This window comes from Heptranchias perlo, unplaced genomic scaffold (genome assembly GCF_035084215.1).
Source record: "Heptranchias perlo isolate sHepPer1 unplaced genomic scaffold, sHepPer1.hap1 HAP1_SCAFFOLD_177, whole genome shotgun sequence".
In the NCBI taxonomy this organism is placed as follows: Eukaryota; Metazoa; Chordata; class Chondrichthyes; order Hexanchiformes; family Hexanchidae; genus Heptranchias; species Heptranchias perlo.
In genome coordinates this window covers 420,904-447,471 of record NW_027139044.1, presented here as the reverse complement: position 1 = coordinate 447,471, position 26,568 = coordinate 420,904, and the positions used below count along the sequence as shown (strand labels likewise).

At 44.6% G+C, this 26,568-nt stretch overlaps 1 protein-coding gene across 3 annotated transcripts in view; it reads right to left on the bottom strand.

The window, feature by feature from the left end:
• The window catches only part of LOC137309691 (uncharacterized), a 414,121-nt gene that overhangs the window by 148,319 nt on the left and 239,234 nt on the right, over nucleotides 1-26,568 (bottom strand). For all 3 annotated transcript variants that reach the window (XM_067977758.1, XM_067977759.1, XM_067977760.1), the window contains exon 8: nucleotides 24,333-24,488. In XM_067977758.1, the coding sequence (XP_067833859.1) occupies nucleotides 24,333-24,488 (156 nt within the window). The remainder of the gene's footprint in view (nucleotides 1-24,332; nucleotides 24,489-26,568) is intronic.

Sequence of the window (26,568 nt, the reverse complement as noted above, 5' to 3'; positions counted from 1 at the left end):
CCTTACCCGGTCTGGCCTATATGTGACTCCAGACCCACAGCAATGTGGTGAATTCTTAACTGCCCTCTGAAGTGGCCTAGCAAGCCACTTCAAGAAGGCTGCTCACCACCACCTTCTCAAGGGCAATTAGGGATGGGCAATAAATGCTGGCTTTGCCACGACGCCCACATCCCATGAATGAATAAAATAAATAAGTAAATAAATCACCACTCCTCCCTAGTATGTTATTACACAGCCTAAGTCTCAGCACTGGCCTCCACTCTCCATCTAGCTCTTCCACACCTCACCCCATCAGATGCAGAGCCCCACCTCAGCCTGTGAGCAACAATGAGGATGATCCACTACTTACATTTAAATGGCAATGGATCTGAGCAGGGACCTCACAGTAGTAGACAACGACTGTCTCAATGCCAGTGGCATTAATGTAAGTATTAAACTGACCCACAGTGGGTCAATACAGAATTTGTCAAAGACATCTTCAGGTTCTGGAAAGCCTCCTCACATTCATCTATCCAAGATAAAAAAACACCCTTACTGAGGCTGCTAATATGATGATTTGCTAATATCTTCAAAGCACTTATTAAAACATTTGTCATATGAGTTCAAAACAATTATAGTATTCTCCAGGTCAACCAGTGCCTCTTAATTACTAATAATCACTCTTAATTACTAAGAATAGGACAAAGAGAGTCAACAAGCTCTGTTAGAAAGGACAGCTCAAGGGCTTCAAATCATTTAAGCAACTCCTAGGATGGCTTTATAAACATCACAGTAATGTTTAGACAGAGGGGGTGATGTGCAGCCAAATATAGAGAAAAAAACAAGTCAGCTTGGAAGACAGGGCAAATATGTGAGGGCAAGGCTGGATGGCATCTATTTTAATGCAAGGAGTCTTGCGAATAAGGTGGATGAACTGAAGGTGTTGATAAACACATGGGAGTATGATATTGTTGCTGTCACAGAGACATGGTTGAGGGAGGGGCAAGACTGGCAGCTCAATATTCCGGGGTACAGAATCTTCAGGCGAGACAGAGGGGGAGGTATAAGAGGAGGGGGGGTCGCAATATTAATTAAAGAATCAATTACTGCCATAAGGAGGGATGATATATTAGCAGGTTCCTCTAATGAGGCCATATGGGTGGAGCTTAAAAACAAAAAGGGGGCAAGCACTTTGATGGGAGTGTACTATAGGCCCCCAAACAGTCAGGGGGAGATCGAGGAACAGATATGTAGGCAAATCTCAGAAAATTGTGCAAATAATAGGGTAATAATAGTGGGGGATTTCAACTTCCCCAATATTAACTGGGATACTCAGAGTGTAAAAGGCTTAGAGGGTACAAAATTCTTAACGTGCATCCAGGAGAGCTTTTTGAGCCAGCATGTAGAAAGTCCTACAAGAGAGGGGGCGGTACTGGACCTAATTCTAGGGAATGTGGCCGGCCAAGTGGAAGAAGTGCTAGTAGGTGAGCACTTTGGTGACAGTGACCATAATTCGGTGAGATTTAAGGTGGTCATGGAAAAGGACAGGGAGGGGCCGGAAATAAAGGTTCTAAATTGGGGGAAGGCCGATTTTAATAGGATAAGGCAGGATCTGGCCAAAATGGACTGGGATCAGCTGCTTGTAGGAAAATCCGCATCGGAGCAATGGGAGTCTTTCAGAAGGGAGATTGAGACCATACAATGGCAACATGTTCCCGTAAAGGTCAAGGGTGGTTCCAAGAACTCCAGGGAACCTTGGATGTCAGGGGATATACGAGAATGGATTAGGAAAAAAAGGAGGGCTTTTGGCAGATACAAAAGGCTAAAGACGGAGGAAGCCCTAGAGGAGTACAAAAAGTGCAGGGGGATACTTAAAAAAGAAATTAGGAGATCAAGGAGGGGCCATGAAATAACACTGGCGAGCAAAATAAAGGAAAATCCTAAGATGTTTTATAAGTATATTAAGGGTAAGAGGATGACTAGGGAAAAAATAGGGCCCATTAGGGACAAAAATGGCAATCTGTGTGTGGAGCCGGCAGATGTAGGAGGGGTTCTAAATGAATTTTTTGCATCTGTTTTCACTATGGAGAAGGACGATGTAGACATAGAAATATGGCAGGGGGACTGTGATATACTCGAACATATTAACATCGAGCGGGAGGAGGTATTGGCGGTTTTAGCAGGCCTAAAAATGGATAAATCCCCAGGCCCGGACGAAATGTATCCCAGGCTACTGTGTGAGGCAAAGGAGGAGATTGCGGGGGCTCTGACACATATATTCAGAACCTCTCTGGCCACAGGGGATGTGCCAGAGGACTGGAGAACCGCTAATGTAATACCATTATTCAATAAGGGGAGTAGGGAAAAACCGGGGAACTACAGGCCAGTGAGCCTAACATCAGTGGTAGGAAAATTATTGGAAAAAATTCTGAAGGACAAAATTAGTCTCCACTTGGAGAAGCAAGGATTAATCAGGGATAGTCAACATGGCTTTGTCAAGGGAAGATCATGTCTGACTAATTTGATTGAATTTTTTGAGGGGGTGACTAGGCGTGTGGATGAGGGTAACGCAGTGGATGTGGTATACATGGATTTCAGTAAGGCCTTCGATAAAGTCCCGCACAGGAGACTGGTCAAGAAGGTACGAGCCCATGGAATCCAGGGTGCCTTGACACTTTGGATACAAAACTGGCTTAGTGGCAGAAGGCAGAGGGTGATGGTCGAAGGTTGTTTTTGTGACTGGAAGCCTGTGGCCAGTGGGGTACCACAGGGATTGGTGCTGGGTCCCTTGCTGTTTGTGGTCTACATTAATGACTTGGATATGAATGTAAAAGGTATGATCAGTAAGTTCGCTGATGATACAAAAATTGGTAGGGTGGTAAATAGCGAGGAGGATAGCCTCAGTCTGCAGGACGATATAGATGGGTTGGTCAGATGGGCGGAACAGTGGCAAATGGAATTTAACCCGGAAAAGTGCGAGGTGACGCACTTTGGAGGGACTAACAAGGCAAGGGAATACACAATGAATGGGAGGACCCTAGGCAAGACAGAGGGTCAGAGGGATCTTGGTGTGCAAGTTCACAGATCCCTGAAGGCGGCGGAACAGGTAGATAAGGTGGTAAAGAAGGCATATGGGATACTTGCCTTTATTAGCCGAGGCATAGAATATAAGAGCAAGGAGGTTATGATGGAGCTGTATAAAACACTGGTTAGGCCACAGCTGGAGTACTGTGTGCAGTTCTGGTCGCCACACTACAGGAAGGATGTGATCGCTTTGGAGAGGGTGCAGAGGAGATTCACCAGGATGTTACCAGGGCTGGAGCGCTTCAGCTATGAAGAGAGACTGGGAAGATTGGGTTTGTTTTCCTTGGAGCAGAGGAGGCTGAGGGGGGACATGATTGAGGTGTACAAAATTATGAGGGGCACAGATAGGATGGATACTAAGGAGCTTTTTCCCTTCGTTGAGGGTTCTATAACAAGGGGACATAGATTCAAGGTAAAAGGCGGGAGGTTTAGAGGGGATTTGAGAAAGAACTTTTTCACCCAGAGGGTGGTTGGAGTCTGGAACTCACTGCCTGAAAGGGTTGTGGAGGCAGGAACCCTCACAACATTCAAGAAGCATTTGGATGAGCACTTGAAATGCCATAGCATACAAGGCAACGGACCAAATGCTGGAATATGGGATTAGAGTAGACAGGGCTGATGGCCGGCGCGGACACGATGGGCCGAAGGGCCTCTATCCGTGCTGTATAACTCTATGACTCTATATGAGGTATATCAGCGATAGGAATCTATAAGCCGTTTACAAATCACTGAGGAATTAAAAACCCAAATAGCACAGTGAATGCTCTATTGGTCTGATTCTGTCTTGAAATCTATCTATCCCTCTATTATATACTAAAAATCTATGTACACTTCCTGTTGTTTAACACTCCCTTCCGATAACTATCACATTTTTTCTGTCAGTCACATTTCTGCCATCACACTTCTATTTACACATTTTGATTGACTCAAAGTAAAACAGGTTCGAAGCCTAATCAATGCCACTCATGGCTATACGGGCTCTTTCCAGTGACATTCATCAACAAGAAGGGTTTCCACTCAATTAATGTCCAACTTGTTGCAACTGCAAGCATCTCATTATGCAGATTGGTGCCAGTTACTGAGGAAGCAGCCACGAATCCTTCATTCTGTGGCAGTAAACTGTACAACCTTGCTCGGCTAAGCAAGGGTGGCCAAGGGAGACTAAAGATACCCGCTGGAGCCTTGGCTGCTGACACCTGTGTGAAACTGATGAACAACCAGCAGGAAGAGTCATCTGATGACCCTGGAACTTCAAGTGTCACCTGTGCTGCTTTGGAGGCCGCCCGGGCCTGATTGCTTTCTAGTTCAAGACAGCTGGGTGGCATGGATGATGAGGTGCCCTGAGAGGTGCCTCTCCCATCTCTGCCACTTCCTGTTATACATATGGTTGAAATGATGGATGGGTGAATCCATTACCTACATCTGCAACACATTGCAGGAAGTGTTTCACGGCCTGCAAGAAACCCTAGAGCCAGTGCCAGTTCAGGAGATTTCTACGGCATCAAGATGTCAGGAAGATCTTCTAAGGGCATTGATGGCTTCTGAAGCAGCAGTTAATAGTGCTGCAATAGATGTGTTGAACTGGACACTTCCACAGGGCTTTCAAGACCCGTTTGAGACTATTCAATTTGCAAGGATAGCAACCAGTAGTATCTCAGAGCCTGTATCCGGCACCAGTAGGCTGCAAGGAGTGATAGCAGGTGTTGCTGTCTCTCTGTTGAGTGGTAATGAGCCTGTTTCTTTAATGTCCCCTCCAATGCCTGCACGAGGGAGCTTCAGACATTGGCCTGGCACCCCTTGACACCACAAGAGAAAGGCTGCCAGAAGATGGTCCCTCTAGGGCAGCAACTTCACTGAGATGAGTCACCTCAGGCCTTTAAGGCTCCAGAGGGATAATCCCAGTCACCCACCGCTCAGCCTCATGGGGATAGCAGATTAGAAAGTAAAGCAAGTGAGTTAGCTGGCACAAAAGGGAGTCAAAATGGTAAGAAGTAGTTATAGATAGGGCAAGCACCACATAGAGTTCAAAGTTCATTTCTGTGTATACATGATGGATGGGTGAATCCATTACCTACATCTGCAACACATTGCAGGAAGTTTTGGACCTAGATAATAGCATGGGAAAGATAAGACTCCTTCTTATGAAGGAAGTAGGCTGCAGTCTTTGACAATAAAGGGCTTTGTGAGGCTGTGGGGGGAGAACAGGCAGGTCTGAAGTGACTTTATTTGGTGTGTCAACTATTATTCATTGGAAGTACTGAGCTGTAAGTTGTGTCCTTCTTTCTCTGGCTGCTGGCTGTCCTGGTCCACATCCTCTCCTTCCTGTGTACCCTCACCATGCAGCTGTGGCTCAGTGGGTATCTCTCTCTCACCTCTGAGTCAGAAGGATGTGAGTTTAAGCCCCAGTAGAGACTTGACCACAAATTCTAAGCTGACATTCCAGTACAGTACTGAAGGAGTGCTGCACTGTTGGAGGTGCCGTCTTTCAGGTGAGACGTTAAACCGAGGTCCCATCTGCCCTTTCAGGTGGACGTATAAGATCCCATGGTGCTATTTAGAAGAAGAGCAGTGTCCTGGACAATATTTATCCCTCAACCAAATCACTAAAACAGATTATCTGGTCATTATCATATTGCTGTTTGTGGGATATTGCTGTGTGCAAATTGGCTGCTGCATTTCCTACATTACAACAGTAAGTACTTCATTGGCTGTGAAGTGCTTTAGAATGTCCTGAGGTTGTGAAAGGCACAATATAAATGCAAGTCTTTCTTTTCTTTTCTCTCTTCATCATTGCTTTCAGTTTCTGGAAGCTGTACGCCTTTCTTCATTGCGATGTTACGTAGCGCACAGCAAGGTGAATGAATCCAGAGACTCTTACCACAATTGTTGTAGTTGCACGGGTCTCGTTATGTCTGTGGTTCCCCTCTGTCTGTAAGAGCCTTACTGGAGTTATAAACCATGATTGCAGGGGATAGTCCTGAGGATCAATCTACCATCCTGATATGTGGCTTTGAGTCATCAGGACTGGTTGGTGGACAGTTGCATGATATAAGCGTCAAGGCAGCTTCCTGAGTATCAAGCATTCACGTGCAGGATAAGGTGACTGGCATCATACAATAGTTGCACATTAATGGAACAAATGCCTTTCCTGTTCATGAAACTGAAGGTGTTCACGTATGGGGCTTATGCATTCCGTCAATTGCTTCTTGCACCTATAGGAACCCTGTCAGCCTGTAGAACAGAATAGCTCCCTCTGTCTTAGTTTCTCTAGTTTCATTGGGAAAGGGATGAGCTGTTGCAGCACGCCTGACAGAGCATCGGTCACCTTCTAAATACAATGGTCAGCTGCTTCCTGACTAATGTAAACAATTTTACAACACCAAGTTATAGTCCAGCAATTTCATTTTAAATTCACAAGCTTTCGGAGACTTCCTCCTTCCTCAGGTAAATGTAAACATTTACCTGAGGAAGGAGGAAGTCTCTGAAAGCTTGTGAATTTAAAATAAAATTGCTGGACTATAACTTGGTGTTGTAAAATTGTTTACAATTGTCAACCCCAGTCCATCACCGGCATCTCCACATCATGACTGATGTAACAAAGGTCTCCAGATGCTACTGGAAGGATCCGATGGCAAAGGAATTGAAAGAAGTGGTGACTTTGACTGGTATAGGCAGTGCTGTTCTCCTGGTGGAAGGGGGCTGCAGATATTCAGTCAGCTGCCTCCATGAGTAAGTGCAGTGACATACCAAGAAGTAAGGCCTTCTTGGTCTGTAAATCCTGTTGAGTGGGCATCTGTGTGTAGGAAACAAACATCTTCTGTGATGTCTCACAATCTAGCCTCTTCCTTATCATCATCCTCTTCCCCTTCATAACAGAGAGTTAGAGGGATTTCCATTGGGAAATTCATCTTCCCAGACCAAAACTGTACTTTTTGCAGAGTTGACTAAAAGCATCAGCAAAAATCCTGACCGAAGTTTCCAAGTACCAACAGTTCAATATGCAGGCAAAGTAACATTGACCTTCAGTTGAAGCAGTCAAAATGATTTCCTCAATGCAGCTTCAGGATACCTTAGTAATGTTCATACTACTACTTGTAGAGGGACAGGTTTGGGGCAGGAGTTGGGAGGGGTTAGCCACACCTACATGATCACATTTAAATGCACTGAGGTGGGTTCCTAGAAGGCCTTAAAGGGGACTGGTGATTTTTTGAGGGGATGATTTTAGTGCAATTTTAGACTGGCAGTTTTGAGGCTATAAGCATTACCACTCTATTTTACTCAATTTACTCCAGTGGGCATCTCTGCAATGTATGGGCTTCTCGGTGTGTTACCCATATTATTTCACCTTACTCTGGCTGATCCGTGATGTAGTATCAGTGTCAAAGGCCACAGAGAAGTTTATGATTAGCACAGCATTGGAGGAGAAAAATAAAGGTCCAGGCTACGATGAAGGGAATAAAATAAAGGAATATCTTGTCTGAGGGCTTCAAACACAATTTTACAAGAAACTTGACAGCGGAGTTATTAAACTTTTATTGTTTAAACTCCCCCGGTGGTTTAGTGGGTAAAAGCATTGCTTGGTGTAACACTAAGCTATAAAGGTCAGAAAGTGCCAGATTTGATTCCTGTTCTGTGCTGAGTTAGTTGATCTTTGCTTGGGCAGCAATTAGGATACTACAACTGGTCTTCGTACCCCTGGGTAGGGGGAGGGAAAATGAGTCAGGTTCCTGCTACTGATCGCTATCTTGTGATATCTACAGGAAAGCAGCAGTGGCAGAGCCATTGAGGGGTCAAGGAGGCGTCATGAACCCCCAATCATTTTGAGGTCAGCCAACGCAGCTTTGGAGGATCAGCTCCATTTCGCTCCCAGGAATCTCTGTCACCCATTTCCGACCTCCAGGTTCAGCCTGAAAGTCTGTGAGGTTCCTGCCTCGGTCTTCGGTGTAGGTATATCGTCATTCCCCAGTTCCCAGCTCAGACTGCTTCCCGCCAAATTGGGCAAATCTTAAATTAGATCAACCTCCACCATCCCCCTACCCCCGCCCCTCAGTTAAACCTAGCTCCGCCACTGGGAAGTAGCATGAGTGAACAATGTATTAACACTATGATTTGCCCTACAGTTGAAAAGCCTGCTGACACTCACAAATTACTGAGTCCCATTTGGTTGAGGTACTGGGGGCTTCTGGTACCCGCAAAACTATACCCAAGTTACAGTTAGTGTCTTTAGAAGTGATGGGATGAAAATCCCTACAGTTCCCAAATAAAACGCCTTTCACCAAACCACCCCCCAGTGAGCAACTGAAACAATGTGTTAATGGTCTGAATTATGGATGTATCAACAACAACAACTCGCATTTATATAGCGCCTTTAATGTAGCAAAATGTCCCAAGGCGCTTTACAGGAGCGATTATCAAACAAAATTTGACACTGAGCCATATAAGGATATTAGGACAGAGGTAGGTTTTAAAGATCATCTTAAAGGAGTAGAGAGAGGTGGAGAGGTTTAGGGAGAGAATTCGAGGACTTAGAGCCTAGGCAGCTGAAGGCACGGCCACTAATGGTGGAGCGAAGAAAATCGGGGATGAGCAAATGACCACAATTGGAGGAGCGCAGAGAGTTGTCGGGTTGGAGGAGGTGACAGAGATAGGGAGGTGCGAGGTCATGGGAGGATTTGAAAGTAAGGATAAGAATTTTAAAATCGAGGCGTTCCCGCACTGGGAGCCAATGTAGGTCAGCGAGGACAGGGGTGATGTGTGAACGGGACTTGGTGCGAGTTAGGATATGGGCAAGAGAGTTTTAGATGAGCTGAAGTTTACAGACAGTGTAAGGTGGGAGGCCGGCCAGGAGAGCATTGGAATACTCGAGTCTAAAGGTAACAAGGCATGGATGAGGGTTTCAGCAGCAGATGAGCTGAGGCAGGGGCGGAGACGGGTGATATTACAGCGGTCTTGGTGATGGAGAGGATATGGGGTCAGAAACTCAGCTCAGGGTCAAATAGGACACCAAGGTTGTGAACAGTCTGGTTTAGCCTCAGACAGTGGCCAGGAAGAGGGATGGAGTTGATGGCGAGAGAATGGGGTTTGTGGCGGGGACTGAAGACAATGGCTTCGGTCTTCCCAATATTTAATTGGAGGAAATTTCTGCTCATCCAATAGTTGATGTCGGACAAACAGAATGACAAATCAGTGGCTGTGGAGGGGTTGAGAAAGGTGGTGGTGAGATAGAGCTGGGTGTCATCAGCGAACATGTGGAACCTGACATTGTGTTTTCGGATTACGTCGCCGAGAGGCAGCATGAGAAATAGGAGGGGGCCAAGGATAGATCCTTCAGGGACTCCAGAGGTAACGGTGCGGGAGCGAGGAGAGAAGTCATTACAGATGATTCTCTGGCTATGACTGGATAGATAGGAATGGAACCAGGTGAGCCCAGTCCCAACCAGCTGGACAGTGGAGGTGATGCATTAGAGGATGGTGTGGTCAAACGTGTCAAAGGCTGCAGACAGGTTGAGAAGGATAAGGAGGGATAGTTTACCATTGTCACAGTCATGTAGGATGTCATTTGTGACTTTGATAAGGACCGTTTCAATGATGTGGCAGAAGCAGAAATTTGGTTGGAAAGGTTCAAACATGGAGCTGTGGGAAAGGTAGGCACGGGTTTGGGAGGTGACAACACGTTCAAGGACTTTAGAAAGGAAAGGGAGGTTGGAGATGGGGCGATAATTGGCAAGGACAGAGGGGTCAAAGTTGGGTTTTTTGAGGCGGGTGATGACGGCAGTTTGAAGGGGAGGGGACAGTACCTGAGGAGAGGGAACCATTAACAATATCGGCTAACATGGGGGCCAGGAAGGGAAGTTGGGTGGTCAGCAGTTTGGTAGGAATAGGGTTGAGGGAGCAGGAGGTGGGTGTCATGGTCAAGATGAGTTCAGAGAGAGCATGAGGGGAGATGGGAGAGAAACTAGAGAAAGATGCAAGTTCAGGGCTAGGGAACCCCAGGGGAAGTTCGGCCTGGTGGGCTAGGGGAAGGGAGGGAAGTGGCAGAGGCAGCTGAATGGATGGTCTCAATCTTAGTGACAAAGAAGTCCATGAGCTCCTTGCACTTGTTGTTGGAGGTGAGGGTGGAGGGGGCATGGGAGAGGGACTTAAGAAGACTGTTTGTAGAGAAGAAGAGAAACTGGGGGTTATCTTTGCATTCTAGGATGATCCTGGAATAGTGAGCAGTTTTGTAGAGGACAGCAGGACCCGATAGTGCTTTATGTGATCCAGCCAGATCTGGCGATGAATGGCTAAAGCAGTTGTCTGCCATAAATGTTCAAGTCTGCGTCCCTTGGACTTAAAAGAGTGGAGATTTGGGCTGTGCCAGAGGGAACGACCAGGGTGAGAGAGAGCAATGGTTTTATTCGGGTCAAGGCGTCAAAGGTGGAAGTGAGGGTGTGATTGATCAGATCGGTAGCTGCAGAAATGTTGTGGTGAACGGAGGGCAAAAGACTAGACAGTTGGGAATCTGAAAGATGTCTTTTCCTGTCAGCCAAGTTTCCATCAAGGCCATGATGTTGATGCAATCATCCACAATAAGGTAATGGATGGCAATGGCCTTGTTCACAGATGAACGGACATATTGGAGGGAGATGCGGAAAAGGGTGGTAGTTGCTGATCCGCTGGTAGAGTCCACAGGGGCTGTGCTAGGAGGGGTGAATGGAACGAGAAGGAGGTTGGCAAGATTAGGCCCCGGCGGGCGTGCTGGGCGGGAAGGGTGGTGAGAGATTAGGATGGGGCAGTTGGCGTTGCTGCTCGTAAAATATAAAAACAGATAGTAAGAGTTTCTATAGGTAAAAAGGAAAAGAGTAAGTAAAGTGAGCATTGGTCCTCTAGAGAGCGAGTCTGGGGAATTATTAATGGAGAATAAAGAAATGGCGGATGAATTGAACAGATATTTTGCATCCGTCTTCACTGTAGAGGACACAAATAACATGCCAAAAATAATTGTGAATCAAGAGGTGAAAGGGAGGGAGGAACTTAAAACATTTACAATCACCAGGGAAAGGGTTTTGAAAAAAATATTAGAGCTAAAAGCTGGCAAATCCCCAAGTCCTGATGGACTTCATCCTAGGGTCTTAAGAGAAGTGGCTGCAGAGATAGTAGATGCATTGGTATTAATTTTCCAAAATTCCCTAGATTCTGGAAGGGTCCCATCAGATTGGAAAATAGCGAATGTAACTCCTCTATTCAAGAAAAGAGGGAGACAGAAAGCAGGAAACTACAGGCCAGTTAGCTTAACATCTGCCATAGGGAAAATGCTAGAATCTATTATTAAGGAGGTTATAGCAGGGCACTTAGAAAATCTCAATGCAATCAGGCAGAATCAACACAGCTTTGTGAAAGGGAAATCATGTTTGACTAATTTATTAGAGTTCTTTGAGGAAGTGACAAGCAACGTGGATAAAGGGGATCCTGTGGATGTGGTGTACTTGGATTTCTAGAAGGCTTTTAACAAGGTGCCACATCAAAGGCGACTACACAAAATAAGAGCTCATGGTGTAGGGGGTAACATATTAGTATGGATAAAGGATTGGTTAGCTAACAGCAAACAGAGAGTAGGCATAAATGGGTCATTTTCAGGTTGGCAAGATGTAACGAGTGGAGTGCCACAGGGATCAGTGCTTGGGCCTCAACTATTTATAATCTATATCAATGACTTGGATGAAGGGACCGAATGTATGGTTGCTAAATTTGCTGATGACACAAAGATAGGTAGGAAAGTAAGTTGTGAAGAGGACATAAGGAGTCTGCAAAGGGATATGGATAGGTTAAGTGAGTGGGCAAAAATTTGGCAGATGGAGTATAATGTGGGAAAATGTTAACTTGTCCACTTTGACAGGAGGAATAGAAAAGCAGCATATTATTTAAATGGAGATAGATTGCAGAACTCTGAGGTACAGAGGGATCTGGGTGTCCTAGTACATGAATCACAAAAAGTTAGTATGCAGGTACAGCAAGTGATTAGGAAGGCAAATGGAATGTTGTCATTTATTGCAAGGAGAATGGAATATAAAAGTAGAGATGTTTTGCTACAGTTCTACAGGGCATTGGTGAGACCACATCTGGAATACTATGTGCAGTTTTGGTCTCCTTATTTAAGAAAGGACATAATTGCTTTGGAGGGGGTTCAAAGAAGGTTCACTCGACTGATTCCTGGGATGAGGAGTTTATCTTTTGAGGAAAGGCTGGACAAGTTGGGCCTGTATATACTGGAGTTTAGAAGAATGAGAGGTGATCTTATTGAAACATATAAGATTCTGAGGGGACTAGAAGGGGTAAATGCTGAGAGGATGTTTCCCCTTGTGGGAGAGACTAGAACTAGGGGACACAGTTTAAAAATAAGGGGTCTCCCATTTAAGACAGAGATGAGGAGAAATGTTTTCTCTCAGTGTCGTGAGTCTGGGGAACTCCCTTCCCCAGAGAATGGTGGCGGCAGAGTCATTGAATATTTTTAAGGCGGAATTAGATAGATTCCTGATTAACAAAAGAGTCAAAGGTTAAAGTAGGTAGATGGGAAAATAGGGTCGAGGTCACAATCAGATCAGCCATGATCTTATCAAATGGCAGAGAAGGCTCGAGGGGCCGAAAGGCTGACTCAAGCTTTTAATTCGTATGTTCATATGTTCGTAAGGAGGCAGCAATGAGCGCTTTGATGGGCCCTTAGCAGCAGAGACAGGAGAAATTATAATGGGGAATAAGGAAATGGCAGAGAGGTTAAACAAATATTTTGTATCTGTCTTCACAGCAGAAGACGCAAAAAGCATACCAGAAATAGTGGGGAACCAAAGGTCTAATGAGAGTGAGGAACTTAAATTAATTAAGATTAGTAAAGAAAAAGTACTGGAGAAATTAATGGGACTAAAAGCCAATAAATCCCCTGGACCTGATGGCCTACATCCTAGGGTTCTAAAAAAGGTGGCTGCAGAGATAGCGGATGCATTGATTGTGATCTTCCAGAATTCCCTAGATTCTGGAATGGTGCCTGTGAATTCCCTGGATTGGAAGGTAGCAAATGTTACCCCGCTATTCAAGAAAGGAGGGAGAGAGAAAACAGGGAACTATAGGCCAGTTAGCCTGACATCAGTAGTAGGGAAAATGCTAGAATCTATTATTAAGAACATAGTAACAGGGCACTTAGAAAATCACAATATGATTAGGTAGAGTCAACATGGTTTTATGAAAGGGAAATCGTGATTGACAAATCTATTAGAGTTTTTTGAGGGTGTAACTAGCAGGGTAGATAAAGGGGAACCAGTGGATGTAGTGTATTTGGATTTTCAAAAGGCATTCAATAAGGTGCCATACAAGAGGTTGTTACACAAGTTTAGGGCTCATGGGATTGGGGTAATATATTAGTATGGATCGAGGATTGGTTAACGGACAGAAAAGAGAGAGCAGGAATAGTAGGGTTATTTTCGGGTTGGCAGGTTGTAACTAGTGGGGTGCCGCAAGGATCAGTGATTGGGCCTCAGCTGTTTACAATACATATCGATGACTTAAATGAGGGGACTGAGTGTAATGTATCCAAGTTTGCTGAGAATACAAAGCTAGGTGGGAAAGTAAGCTGTGAGGAGGACGCAAAGAGGCTGCAAAGGGATATAGACAGGTTAGGTGAGTGGGCAAGAAAGTGGCAGATGGAGAGTAATGTGGGAAATGTGAAATTATCCACTTTGGAAGGAAGAATAGAAAAGCAGAATATTTTTTAAAAGGTGAGAGACAAAAAAATGTTGTTAGTCAGAGGGATTTGGGTGTCCTTGTACATGAATCACAGAAAGTTAACTCACAGGTACAGCAAGCAATTAGGAAGGCAAATGGTATGTTAGCCTTTATTGCGAGGGGGCTGGAATATAAGAGTAAGGAGGTCTTGCTGCAATTACATTGGGGTCTGGTGTGACCACACCTGGAGTACTGTGTACAGTTCTGGACTCTTTACCTAAGGAAGGATATACTTGCCTTAGGTGGGGTGCACAAAGGTTCACTATATTGATTCCTAGGATGAGAGGGTTGTCCTATGAGGAGAGATTGAGTAGAATGGGCCAATACTCTCTCGAGTTTAGAAGAATGAGAGGTGATCTCATTGAAATGTATAAAATTCTTAGAGGGCTTGACAAGGTAGATGCTGTGGGTCTATTTCCCCTGGCTGGAGAATCTAGAACTAGGGATCATAGTATCAAGATAAGAGGTCGGCCATTTAGGACCGAGATGAGGAAAAATTTATTTACGCAGAGGGTTGTCAATCTTTGGAATTCTTAACCCCAGAGGGCTGTGGATGCTCAGTCGTTGAGTATATTCAAGATTGAGATCGATAGATTTTTGGACACTAAGGGAATCAAGGGATATGGGGATTGGGCGGAAAGTGAAGTTGAGGTAGAAGATCAGCCATGATCTTATTGAATGGCGCAGCAGATTCGAGGGGCCATATAGTTTACTCCTGCTGCCATTTCTTATGTTCTTATGTTCAGAGGATGCCAAGTGAGGCACAGAGGGAAGCTGTGAGCTTATCCAAGAGGGAGTCAAACCTGGGATGGCGGTAGAGAAGGAAGGTCAAGGAATGGTGAATGGTTGGGGTAGGGATTTTGGGGGAACAGAGTACGTGAGAGGGGAGAAATGAAAGAAGGCATGGCGACAGATGGGAGGAGCCTAGGAGGGGTAAAGCGAAAAGAAAGAAAAAAGGGGGAAAGAAGGTATCCTCCCGTATTGTCCCCACTGGACTCGGCCAGCTTTCCCGCCCCATTCTGCACAAGCGATTTGAAGCTTAGGGGCATGAACAGAGATCTTTCATAGGACTTTTGATGATTTTGAGATGATCTAGTCCAACCTGAAACAATTCTCCCTATCTCCCAAATATATCATTTCTTCCACCGACACAAAAGTCTTCTGGTCTTGTAATAAATTTAAATTGGATATGTTAATGCATCTCAAAATCCAACATATCCATGTTTTTCATCATTTTAAGGACTCAGGTTATATCCATTCTCAATCTTCTTTTCTTTAATAAGAACAAATTTAATTCTGTGACTGTCCACATAAATAAGCATTTTCAATCCTGGAGTCATCTTCTTGCTCTTCTATTTCCAACGTATTACGGTCCTTTTGAAGATTAAGGTGCCCAAATCAGTACCCATCATCGAGCCTTTACAGTGAATTATAATGAGTTGAAATAACCTGCCGCATCACAGGATTTGATCAGCCTCAATGACAAGAGCATTGCATTATATAGATACTGTCAAATCACCTTATTTCTCTTCCCTGTTTAGCAATAGACATCTGTGCATTACTTACCTGTATTTTCAAAGTTGCCGCTTTGGGCATCCTGTTGGTTACCTCCCATAACTCCTCTCTCACTTTTCTGTTTGATGTCCTCCAGTCTCTTGTAAAGTGTTTTGAGATATTATGTGAAAGGCGCTGTACAAATGGAAGTTGTTATTCGTGTTTTCCATACCAATGTGCATTACTTTGCATTCTCCACATTAAATTCATTTTCTCATTCCTTAGACAAAATAGCTACTTTTTCAGTTTTCCAATGCTGAAAAGTAACTCCCTCTTAGCTACTAACTGAATGGAATTTTACATTCCTGCTATGGGCTGTAAATTCACCTTAATACAGTATTTAAAATGATATTACTTGACAGTCCCGCAGCATGTGAAGAAGTGTATCTCTGCATGTTAATCATCTCCAGCAGTGACAATCTGTTCTGACTTCCATCACATTGAGCTTTACTGGTGTGAAATGTGCCCAATATAATGTCTTATACTAAATAAGTCTTATATTAACTATATGTGATACCACATCAACACTATACTATAATAGAGTTCACATTTCCAAATTCAAGGACACAGCAGAGATTGTCCATCCTCTTGTGAAAGAAAAGTGGATTTTTCTTCCCAATATAATATCGACATTTTTCCCAAATCCCAGTTTCCTTTCACGAAGACATTTCTTTACCACTATAAAGAAAGTATCTACGTAATATCCCTACCACTGTAAAACATGGAAGGACCTAAAACTAATTCTGAGCTATGGCATAGTGTGTAAGGAACAAAAAGAATAAGATACTCCATCTACTTCCTACAATACTGCATGTTGATATCTATGGAGAATTCAGCAGATTAACTGAGAAACTCCTAAATTATCAATGTGAGTTGCAGATTTAAGGTAATTGGCAAAAGAACCAGAGGTGAAACGAGACATTTTTTTACGCAGCGAGTTGTGATGATCTGGAATGCACTGCCTGAAAGGGTGGTGGAAGCAGGTTCAATAATAACTTTCAAAAGAAAATTGGATAAATACTTGGAAAGAAAATATTTGCAGGGCTATGGGGAAAGAGCCCACCCAATCTCAATGAAGTCACTCTTCCACTCGAATCCACCCATCAGTTTTGCCATGGTTAGAAAAAAAACACATCAAACTAGTCAGCTATACATCACTACAGTAGAATCCAGAAAAAAACAGCTAAATGTAATTGGTTCAGATTACAGAATCTTCCTCACTTTCAAGATCTCCCTTGTTGTCTCCATACCTTTTTCTCTATTATCTTGTCCCAACCTGAATTTCCCTTCCCTTGTCCTTGCCAGGATTGCTTCTGATTTTGCCAGTTGGATGAGCATAAAAATCTTTCAGAAAACAGAAATATGAGGGGAGGATGTAGAGGAGGACAATTCAAACCCAAAATGCTGGAAACACTCAGCACCTGTGGAGTGGACAGAGGAGTTAATGTTTTGGGTGTGGATCCTTTGACAACCTGAAACATTAACTCCTCTGTCCTCTCCACAGATTCTGCCTGACCTGCTGAGTGTTACCAGCATTTTCTGTTTTTGCTTCAGATTTCCAGAATCTGCAGTTTTTTTGATTTTGGTTCAAAATCAAAAATGATGAAAAATGGTCAGATTTCATGAATTGAGCCAGTTCAGGTTTGAAACCAGGTCCTTGTGTATTGTGCTCAACAGTAGTAATTGTACTTTATAATCCATCATTCCTCAATGTGGCAATTATCCTCCTTCTCCATTCCAATCAATCTTTATCTGTATATCAATAATTTCAGATATCCATCATGTCAACTGCAGGAGATAATTATGGAATATGTCACATTAGCGTAAGATGAAGGTTATTGCTAGTGTGCTTTATGATATCGTACAGGTCTGTGTTAAACATTGCATGGTAACTTACAACAAATCCCATCATGTAGCTGAATCATAAATTATAGGGTTTTGTGAACTGCCAACATTTTATCAGTAATTCAATCTAAACAAAAATGTTTTATAAAAATATATATCTTACACAAAAGTGATTAGACTTTTGGGGTAGAAATTGGGGCGGGTCCATTTGAAAAACGTATCTTATCGGTAACGGGTGGTCTCGAATCGCTGTTTTCCTCAGTTCAGCCTGCGCTGCGCTGTGCTGACTGCCTCAGGTAAAGCTAATCTTGCAGTGGGGGCCTCCAACAGACGAAAGGCCGCTTATTTGTATCTGCAATGGGCCTAACGCCTGTTTCAGGCGTGGGTGCTGCACAACAATTTTTTGTTCTTTTCCAATATGATGTGCGGCGCTCTTCCGACTGGAAATGTGCACACGCTTCCTGCCCACCATATTAGGAGCTTAGTAGGCCATTAGCGGCCGAAAAACGGGCGCTGCTTAGCTGAATTTACAGGCCCTAAGATGCTTCCGTGGTGAAATCTAGGATACATTGCGTTAACATCAATTTCTTTTTTACTCTAATTTTCTCCCACAAGTTCTTCTGTCCACTACTCCCCAGAAGCCAATGAATCCCTTACTGAAGTATAGTTCCATGAGCAATGGTTGTCCTCTGGGTCCTTGCCTCAATGGCCATTCTTCATGTGCACCCAGCGCATATTGGACTGCGCACAATTTTCCTGTCCAATGATTAAGTGTTGATAGGCCATTCTTCTTTGGAGCCATCACAGCCGTGACCAATCATTGTCTTCATCCAAAGTGTACACAAAGATACACGTCCAAGAGGGGGCACTGGATAGTAATCAGTGGGAACTCTGGCCGATTTTTTTCTTCGCTAACGTAGAGGCACTACAGCCAATGATAGCACCCTTACTGCTGTCCCAGCTGAAATCAACTATAGATGGTGAATCGCACCTGCGGCTTTCCTGGCCTTTGCGGCTCAGAGACAGTAAGGTAGATTTTCAACCAGTTATGCCTGATAAATTGGCATGAAGAGGGCATACCCAATCAAAAAAGGGGTAGAAATCCATGACGTCCATTTTGCGAGGCTTCCAAGTTCCCGATAACAATTTTGATATATGCCAGAAGCATTTGCTAGTTCGCTGTTGCATCCATGCAAATGACATAATTGCATTGTGCACATAATTTCCTAGCATTCATACTGGCATAGCACTGTTTCATTGAGCTGCCTTTGTGAAATGGGCATTCAGGACTGCTCGGGGCTGTGCTGTTTTTGGAAGTATATTTGAAGGGCCCTTTAAGAAGTTTGATGGGAGCATTTACCTTTTTATGTTTTGTTTTGTTTTTCTGCTTTTGTCACTTAGACGTCAGCAGTCTTTGGGGAAATTGTTTAGTTAGTGCCATTTCTCACCGACAACCACAATAGTGGCACAATGGATTTGCCAATGAGTGTCGTCCTGTACTTGTACATCTTGAAGGAAGAAGAGGAGCACCAATGGATGGATTCTAAGCAGTTCAGGTTGCACCAAAGGTGCTCTGCACCCACCCACAGGTACTCTCATAGCCACATCCACATACCTTGAATTTTCAATGAAGCAACACTGTGGAGGCTGTGATTCCTGACCATCTCCAACAAGAGTGAACTTAACCACCTCCCTTGACATTCAATGGCATTACCATTGCTGAATCCTCTACCATCAACATCCCAGGGGGTCACCATTATCCAGAAACTCAACTGGGCCAGGCACAGGTCTGGTCATTACAGTGACTATTACAGTGGGTGACTCCCCAAAGCCTCTCCACCACCTATAAGGCACAAGTAAGGAGTGTGATGGAATACTCTCCACTTGCCTGGACGATGGCAGTTGCAACAACATTCAAGAAGCTCAACACCATCCAGGACAAAGCAGCCTGCTTCCATCGGCACCTCATCCAATTGTCTAAGTGTCCATCCATCCACCACTGGCATACTGTGGCTGCAGTGTACTATCTATGTAATGACATCTGGAGTAGAGTGGTTCTGACAGAACCCAAACTGAGCATCTGTGAGTAGGTTATTGGTGAATAAGTGCCACTTGGTAGCATTGTTGAAGGCTCCTTCCATCACTTTGCTGATGATTGAGAGTAGGCTGATAGGGCGGTAATTGGCCAGGTTGGATTTGTCCTGATTTTTGTGGACAGAACATACCTAGTCAATTTTCCACATTGTTAGGTAGTTGCCAATGTTATAACTGTACTGGAACAGTTTGGCTAGATGTGCGGCTAGTTCTGGAGCACAAGTCTTCAGCAATACAGCCAGGATGTTGTCAGCACCTGTAGACTTTGCTGTGTCCAGTGCAATAAGCCGTTTCTTGATATCACGTGGAGTGAATCAAATTGGTTGAAGACTGGAATTTGTATGGTGGGGATCTTGGGAGGAGGCTGAAATGGATCATCCAATCGGCACTTCTGGCTGAAGATGGTTGCAAACGCTTCAGCCTTGTCTTTTACACTCACACGCTGGGCTCTGCCATCATTGAGGATGGGGATGTTCACAGAGCCTCCTCCTCCCGTTAGTTGCTTAATTGTCCACCACCATTCGCGACTGGATGTGGCAGGACAGCAGAGCTTTGACCTGATTTGTTGGTTGTGTGATTGCTTAGCTCTGTCTATAGCATGTTGCTTCCGCTGTTTAGCGTCGCATGTAGTCCTGAGTTGTACCTTCGCCAGGTTGGCACCTCGTTTTCAGGTACACCTGGTGCTGCTCCTGGCATGCTCTTCTACACTCCTCATTGAACCAGGATTGGGCATCTGGCTTAATGATGATGGAGGAGAGAGGGATATGCCGAGCCTTAATGTTACAGATAATGCTAAAATACAATTCTGCTGCTATTGATCGCCCACAGTGCCTCATGGATGCCCAGTTTAGAGCTGCTAGATCTATCTTAATCCATCCCACTTAGCACAGTGGTAGTGCCATATGATGTGATGGAAGGTGTCCTCAGTGTGAAGGTGGGACTTGGTTTCCACAAGGCCTGTGTGGTGGTCACTCCTACAGCATACAGCCATGGGTGAAAGAGGGTCAAATTGCAGTGCTAACTCCAGTACTCTAGTAAAAAAAAAGAACATAGCATAGCAGAATTTCATTCTCTGCTGAATCATCATTTTGATGATTCTGTGAGAAAGGACAGATCCCAGCTAGCATTTAAGCTCATCAGTCTCTTAATAATTGAGAAATATCACGCATGGTAGTGTTCCCCAATCATCAGGTGTGATTGTATGTATTATATTCTTAATAAATTCATTAGCGCTTGGCCTTAACATTTCAAGAACCTTATTAATTATGAGGAATAAATAGAGCATCTAATAAAACCATCCTAAAACAGATTCTAATGCTACCAATGCTGTCATGGCAGACCCATCTGTGACAGGTAGATTGGGAGGATGAGGTCAAGTAGGTTATTTCTTTGTATCAGTTCTCTCACCACCTGTCGCGAGTCCTATCTGGCAGCTATGTCCTTCAGGACTCAGCCAGCTCGGTCAGTGGTGGTATTACGGAGACATTCGTGGTGATGGACATTGAAGTCCCCCACCCAGAGTACATTCTGTGCCCTTGCTACCCTCAGTACTTTCTCCAAGTGGTGCTCAACATGGAGGAGGACTGATTCACTCAGTTGAAGGAGGGCGGTAGGTGGTAATCAGCAGGTGGTTTCCTTGCCCAGTTTCACCTGAAATCCTGCGGCTTCATGGGGTTCGGAGTCAATGTTGAGGCCTCTCAGGGCCACTCCCCCTGATGGTAAACTACTGTGTGATCCATCTCTGGTGGGTCTGTCCTGCTGGTGGGACAGGACATACCCAGGGACGGTGATGGAGGAGTCTGGGACATTGCCTGATAGGTATAATTCAGTGGGTATGACTATGTCAGGCGATTGTTTGACTAGTCTGTGGGACAGCTCTCCCAACTTTGGCACCAGTTCCCAGATGTTAGTGAGAAGGACTTTTTAGGGTTGATTGGGATGGATGTGCCTTCATTTTGACCTGATTTGATGCCTAGATCACAGATTGTTATTCTTTGTAGTGGTTTTATATAACTGAGTGGCTTGCTAGGCCCCTTCAGCGGGCAATTAAGAGTCAACCACATTGGTGTGGGATTAGAGTCACATATAGGCCAGACTGGGTAAGGATGGCAGGTTTCTTTCCATAAATGACATTAGTTGAGGTTTTATGACAATCCAACAGCTTCATGGTCACTTTTACTGATACCAGCTTTTTAGCTCCAGATTTTTTTTCAATGAATTGAAATTCTCAAACTGCCATAGAGGGATTTGAACTCTTGTTTGCTGGATTATGAGCGCAGGTCTCGGGATTACTAATCCAGTAACATAACCACTACACTAGCATACCATTCTCAGCTTTTAAGAAAGATCTTCAGCTCTTGAGAGAGCCTTGCGGGGTGAATTTTAATGTAATCAATTAACCCTGAGACCAATTCCTTTTTCTGTGGAAGGTCTGGGCATCTTCTTGGGCCTCCACACAAGGCACGTCAGCTCTTAGCTGGCAAGAGTTCTGTAGAGGCCTTATAACGACGTACTGGGCAGAATTCCCACAAGGGGGAAGACTCAGCCATGTCTTCCCCACCCCTCCCCATCAGAATTTAAAGCAGAAAGCAGGATTTAAAAGGGACATAGTCTCAGCAGAATCGGGTTCGGCCCCAAAATTCAGGTTTCCCATTGGGACTTTCGGGCCCTTTGATTTGAAATCCCACCTTGACCAATGCAATCAATCGTCCTGTGATCAATTTCACTAGACAAGGTCTTTTGAATACATCTGCCCATATCTGCCACGGCTTCTTCAACAGCACCTCCCAAACCCGCGACTTCCACCACCTAGAAGGACAAGGGCAGCAGGTGCATGGGAACAATACCACCTCCAAGTCACACACCATCCTGACTTGGAAATATATCGACGTTCCTTCATTGTCACTGGGTCAAAATCCTGGAACTCCCTACCTAAAATCATAGTGGGAGCACTTTCACCACACGGTGGGTCGAGAAGGCGGCTCACCACCACTTTCTCAAGGGTGGACAATAAATGCCGGCCTTGCTATCGACGCCCACATCCCGAGAATGAATATCAAAAAAAATATTAGGATGGGCATATTCTTCATCTTTCATCATTTCCAGGCTAACTACCAGTTAAGCACACATCTAATCAGAAAATCTAGGCTAGTGACTTCACCTTTGAACCATTAGGTCAATCAAAGCCATTTTATGCTTGAGCCAGGATTCTGTTTTGTTGTATCAGGAATTGTATGTAACAAGAGTGAACAGGCAATGTGGTGGTACATTAGAATTTTTTGGGGCTGGTTTAGGTATGTGTTTGTCTGGAGTAAACTATTGTACCAAAATGACAAGAGAAGTTGAGGGCTCTTTTCTTAAATGGAATCAGAGTAACTGAACCTCTTTCTTTGGTATACAGCCAGCTGACTAGTAATCGGTCAAAATAGTGGATAGACTGCCAGTAGAACAAAGTGCTGCTCTAAGCACAGAAAGGAATATATCTCGATCCTAGATGTTAATGTCACAGTATCACATCTTTCCAGTCTCACGCTGTGAGACCACACTGCAATTATCAGGACAGCGCAATAACAGTGTTGGTGCTGACTTGTCAAATAACCAAAGAATTAATATGTTTAATTAGTTACAATTGCATTCCGAGCTGTAGAATCAGTAAAATCTTTGCAGTTTCACTCCTATTTGGACAGATTACCACAGGAGGCTGGCACATTAAATGATGGCTCAGAATAAAATACAAGAATGTAATAAAGTGTATGAAATAATATGCATGCATAGTAACCATACTGTAACCAACTGCACTGATGATTGAAGCAGCTATATGTGCAGCACACTGAAGTCAAAAGGTGCCACTAAAATTCACTGGGGCAGATCTTGATTTTGTGCGATGGTTGGAAGGTAGGAGACAGAGGGGGCAGAAATTAGTTTCCGAACCCAGAATTGGAACTGCATCAGCAGCACATGCCTAATCACATGGGTGGAACTAGGAGGCAAAACTGGGGTTGGGGCCCTCATTATCATTAAATGGGCAGGCTGCTTGGAGGGTTGGTAATCCTAAGTGCATCAGAGGTGTGCAGGCATGCAGCTGTGAGTGTGACCATGGTGATTGGGAAGGTCTGGCTGCCGATGGAGATTGACAGCTAGAAGATCCCAATTTGATATCATGATCTCGGTGGGGGGGGTTTGTGGGGTGGGGGGGCAAGAATGAAACAAAAGTCCTACCAGTAGTTCTTCAACTTGCTCTGGAAATCATTGCAGAGCCTTAGGTGGCGCGGGGTTTGGGGACAGCCACAATGCCATCCTTCCCCACCTCACTTGCATCACTCCTTTTGCGATGCAAGCCAGGAAAGCCCGAGATCCCAGGAAAATGCTAAAGGGCAGAGACCTGGCGACCCTGACAATCAGCCCTAAAGCAGCGACCCTGGTCATTGGTCTTATTGTTGATTGTTATTTGAATTGTCAGCTTTTTCTGTGCCTTTTTGTCAGCTTTTGTGATTTTTTTCCAGGTTAGCGTGTATGGTACACCATTTTGTAATAGAGAATACTATCAAACTCATGTGTAGTAATAGCGAATGGACACATAGAAAAGATCAAACACATTATCACATTATACACCCGACCCCAACTGGTGTACTACAATGGAGCCCTAATGCATACGGAGTGCTAGGAATTGATTTGTATTCACACCCGTGAATCCCCCATAAGGTTGAGCTCCCAATCTGACCTGCCCCACCATGTGAAGGTGTTGAACAGGTGGGCATTCCCCTATGGAGCAAATCAGACAGAGGGTCACACTGGGCCACTCTTCTTACTTCCCAGTGAGACCAGCCTGGGGGTGACTATTATTCTAAGAATGCCACCGGGGAAGACTTGGAAGAAGTCTGTCCCCTCGGCCACTCTCTCAGCAGGTGGCGATGCATGGCATGGGAAAACGCAGAAAAGGGTAGAGGGAGAGAAGACATTAAGAAGTAAGCAAAAAACATTGTAAACAAAGAAAAATGTATATCCTTAAAGTAATGTGTTCTTACTGCTTGCTTCCTGTATCTGATCAGTGGGTGTTCAATGAGCAGCTGGCTGTCCGTAGTGACTGTTCCATAATCCCTTTCTTCCTTATAAAACTGCTTGTCGAGATGCCTCGCTAACCTTTCTTCATGGGTTTGCCCCAGCGATTCGATGTCCTCGAACTACAGCACACAAATCATACAAAATTAACCCACACACGTTCTCTTTGGGACTATCTTCTTTAAAGCTGCAGCATGCACAAACTAATAACCTGCGATTCATAGAATCATACAGCACAGAAGGAGACCATTGGGCCCATTGTGTCTGTACCGGCTCTTTGAAAGAGCTATTCAATTAGTCCCACATCCCCACCCTTTCCCCATAGTCCTGCAAATTTTTCCTTTTCAAGTATTTATCTAATTCACTTTTGAAAGTTGCTATTGAACCCGTTTCCACCACCCTTTCAGGCAGTGCATTCAAGATCATAGAGTCATAGAGTTATACAGCATGGATAGAGGCCCTTCGGCCCATCGTGTCCGCGCCGGCCATCAAGCCCTGTCTACTCTAATCCCATATTCCAGCATTTGATCCGTAGCCTTGTATGCTATGGCATTTCAAGTGCTCATCCAAATGCTTCTTGAATGTTGTGAGGGTTCCTGCCTCCACAACCCTTTCAGGCAGTGAGTTCCAGACTCCAACCACCCTCTGGGTGAAAAAGTTCTTTCTCAAATCCCCTCTAAACCTCCCGCCTTTTACCTTGAATCTATGTCCCCTTGTTATAGAACCCTCAACGAAGGGAAAAAGCTCCTTAGTATCCATCCTATCTGTGCCCCTCATAATTTTGTACACCTCAATCATGTCCCCCCTCAGCCTCCTCTGCTCCAAGGAAAACAAACCCAATCTTCCCAGTCTCTCTTCATAGCTGAAGCGCTCCAGCCCTGGTAACATCCTGGTGAATCTCCTCTGCACCCTCTCCAAAGCGATCACATCCTTCCTGTAGTGTGGCGACCAGAACTGCACACAGTACTCCAGCTGTGGCCTAACCAGTGTTTTATACAGCTCCATCATAACCTCCTTGCTCTTATATTCTATGCCTCGGCTAATAAAGGCAAGTATCCCATATGCCTTCTTTACCACCTTATCTACCTGTTCCGCCGCCTTCAGGGATCTGTGAACTTGCACACCAAGATCCCTCTGACCCTCTGTCTTGCCTAGGGTCCTCCCATTCATTGTGTATTCCCTTGCCTTGTTAGTCCCTCCAAAGTGCATCACCTCGCACTTTTCCGGGTTAAATTCCATTTGCCACTGTTCCGCCCATCTGACCAACCCATCTATATCGTCCTGCAGACTGAGGCTATCCTCCTCGCTATTTACCACCCTACCAATTTTTGTATCATCAGCGAACTTACTGATCATACCTTTTACATTCATATCCAAGTCATTAATGTAGACCACAAACAGCAAGGGACCCAGCACCGATCCCTGTGGTACCCCACTGGCCACAGGCTTCCAGTCACAAAAACAACCTTCGACCATCACCCTCTGCCTTCTGCCACTAAGCCAGTTTTGTATACAAAGTGCCAAGGCACCCTGGATTCCATGGGCTCGTACCTTCTTGACCAGTCTCCTGTGGGGGACTTTATCGAAGGCCTTACTGAAATCCATGTATACCACATCCACTGCGTTACCCTCATCCACACGCCGAGTCACCCCCTCCAAAAATTCAATCAAATTAGTCAGACATGATCTTCCCTTGACAAAGCCATGTTGACTATCCCTGATTAATCCTTGCTTCTCCAAGTGGAGACTAATTTTGTCCTTCAGAATTTTTTCCAATAATTTTCCTACCACTGATGTTAGGCTCACTGGCCTGTAGTTCCACGGTTTTTCCCTACTCCCCTTCTTGAATAATGGTACTACATTAGCGGTTCTCCAGTCCTCTGGCACATCCCCTGTGGCCAGACAGGTTCTGAATATTTGTGTTAGAGCCCCCGCAATCTCCTCCTTTGCCTCACACAGTAGCCTGGGATACATTTCGTCCGGGCCTGGGGATTTATCCATTTTTAGGCCTGCTAAAACCGCCAATACCTCCTCCCGCTCGATGTTAATATGTTCGAGAATATCACAGTCCCCCTGCCGTATTTCTATGTCTACATCGTCCTTCTCCATAGTGAAAACAGATGCAAAAAATTCATTTAGAACCCCTCCTACATCTGCCGGCTCCACACACAGATTGCCATTTTTGTCCCTAATGGGCCCTAT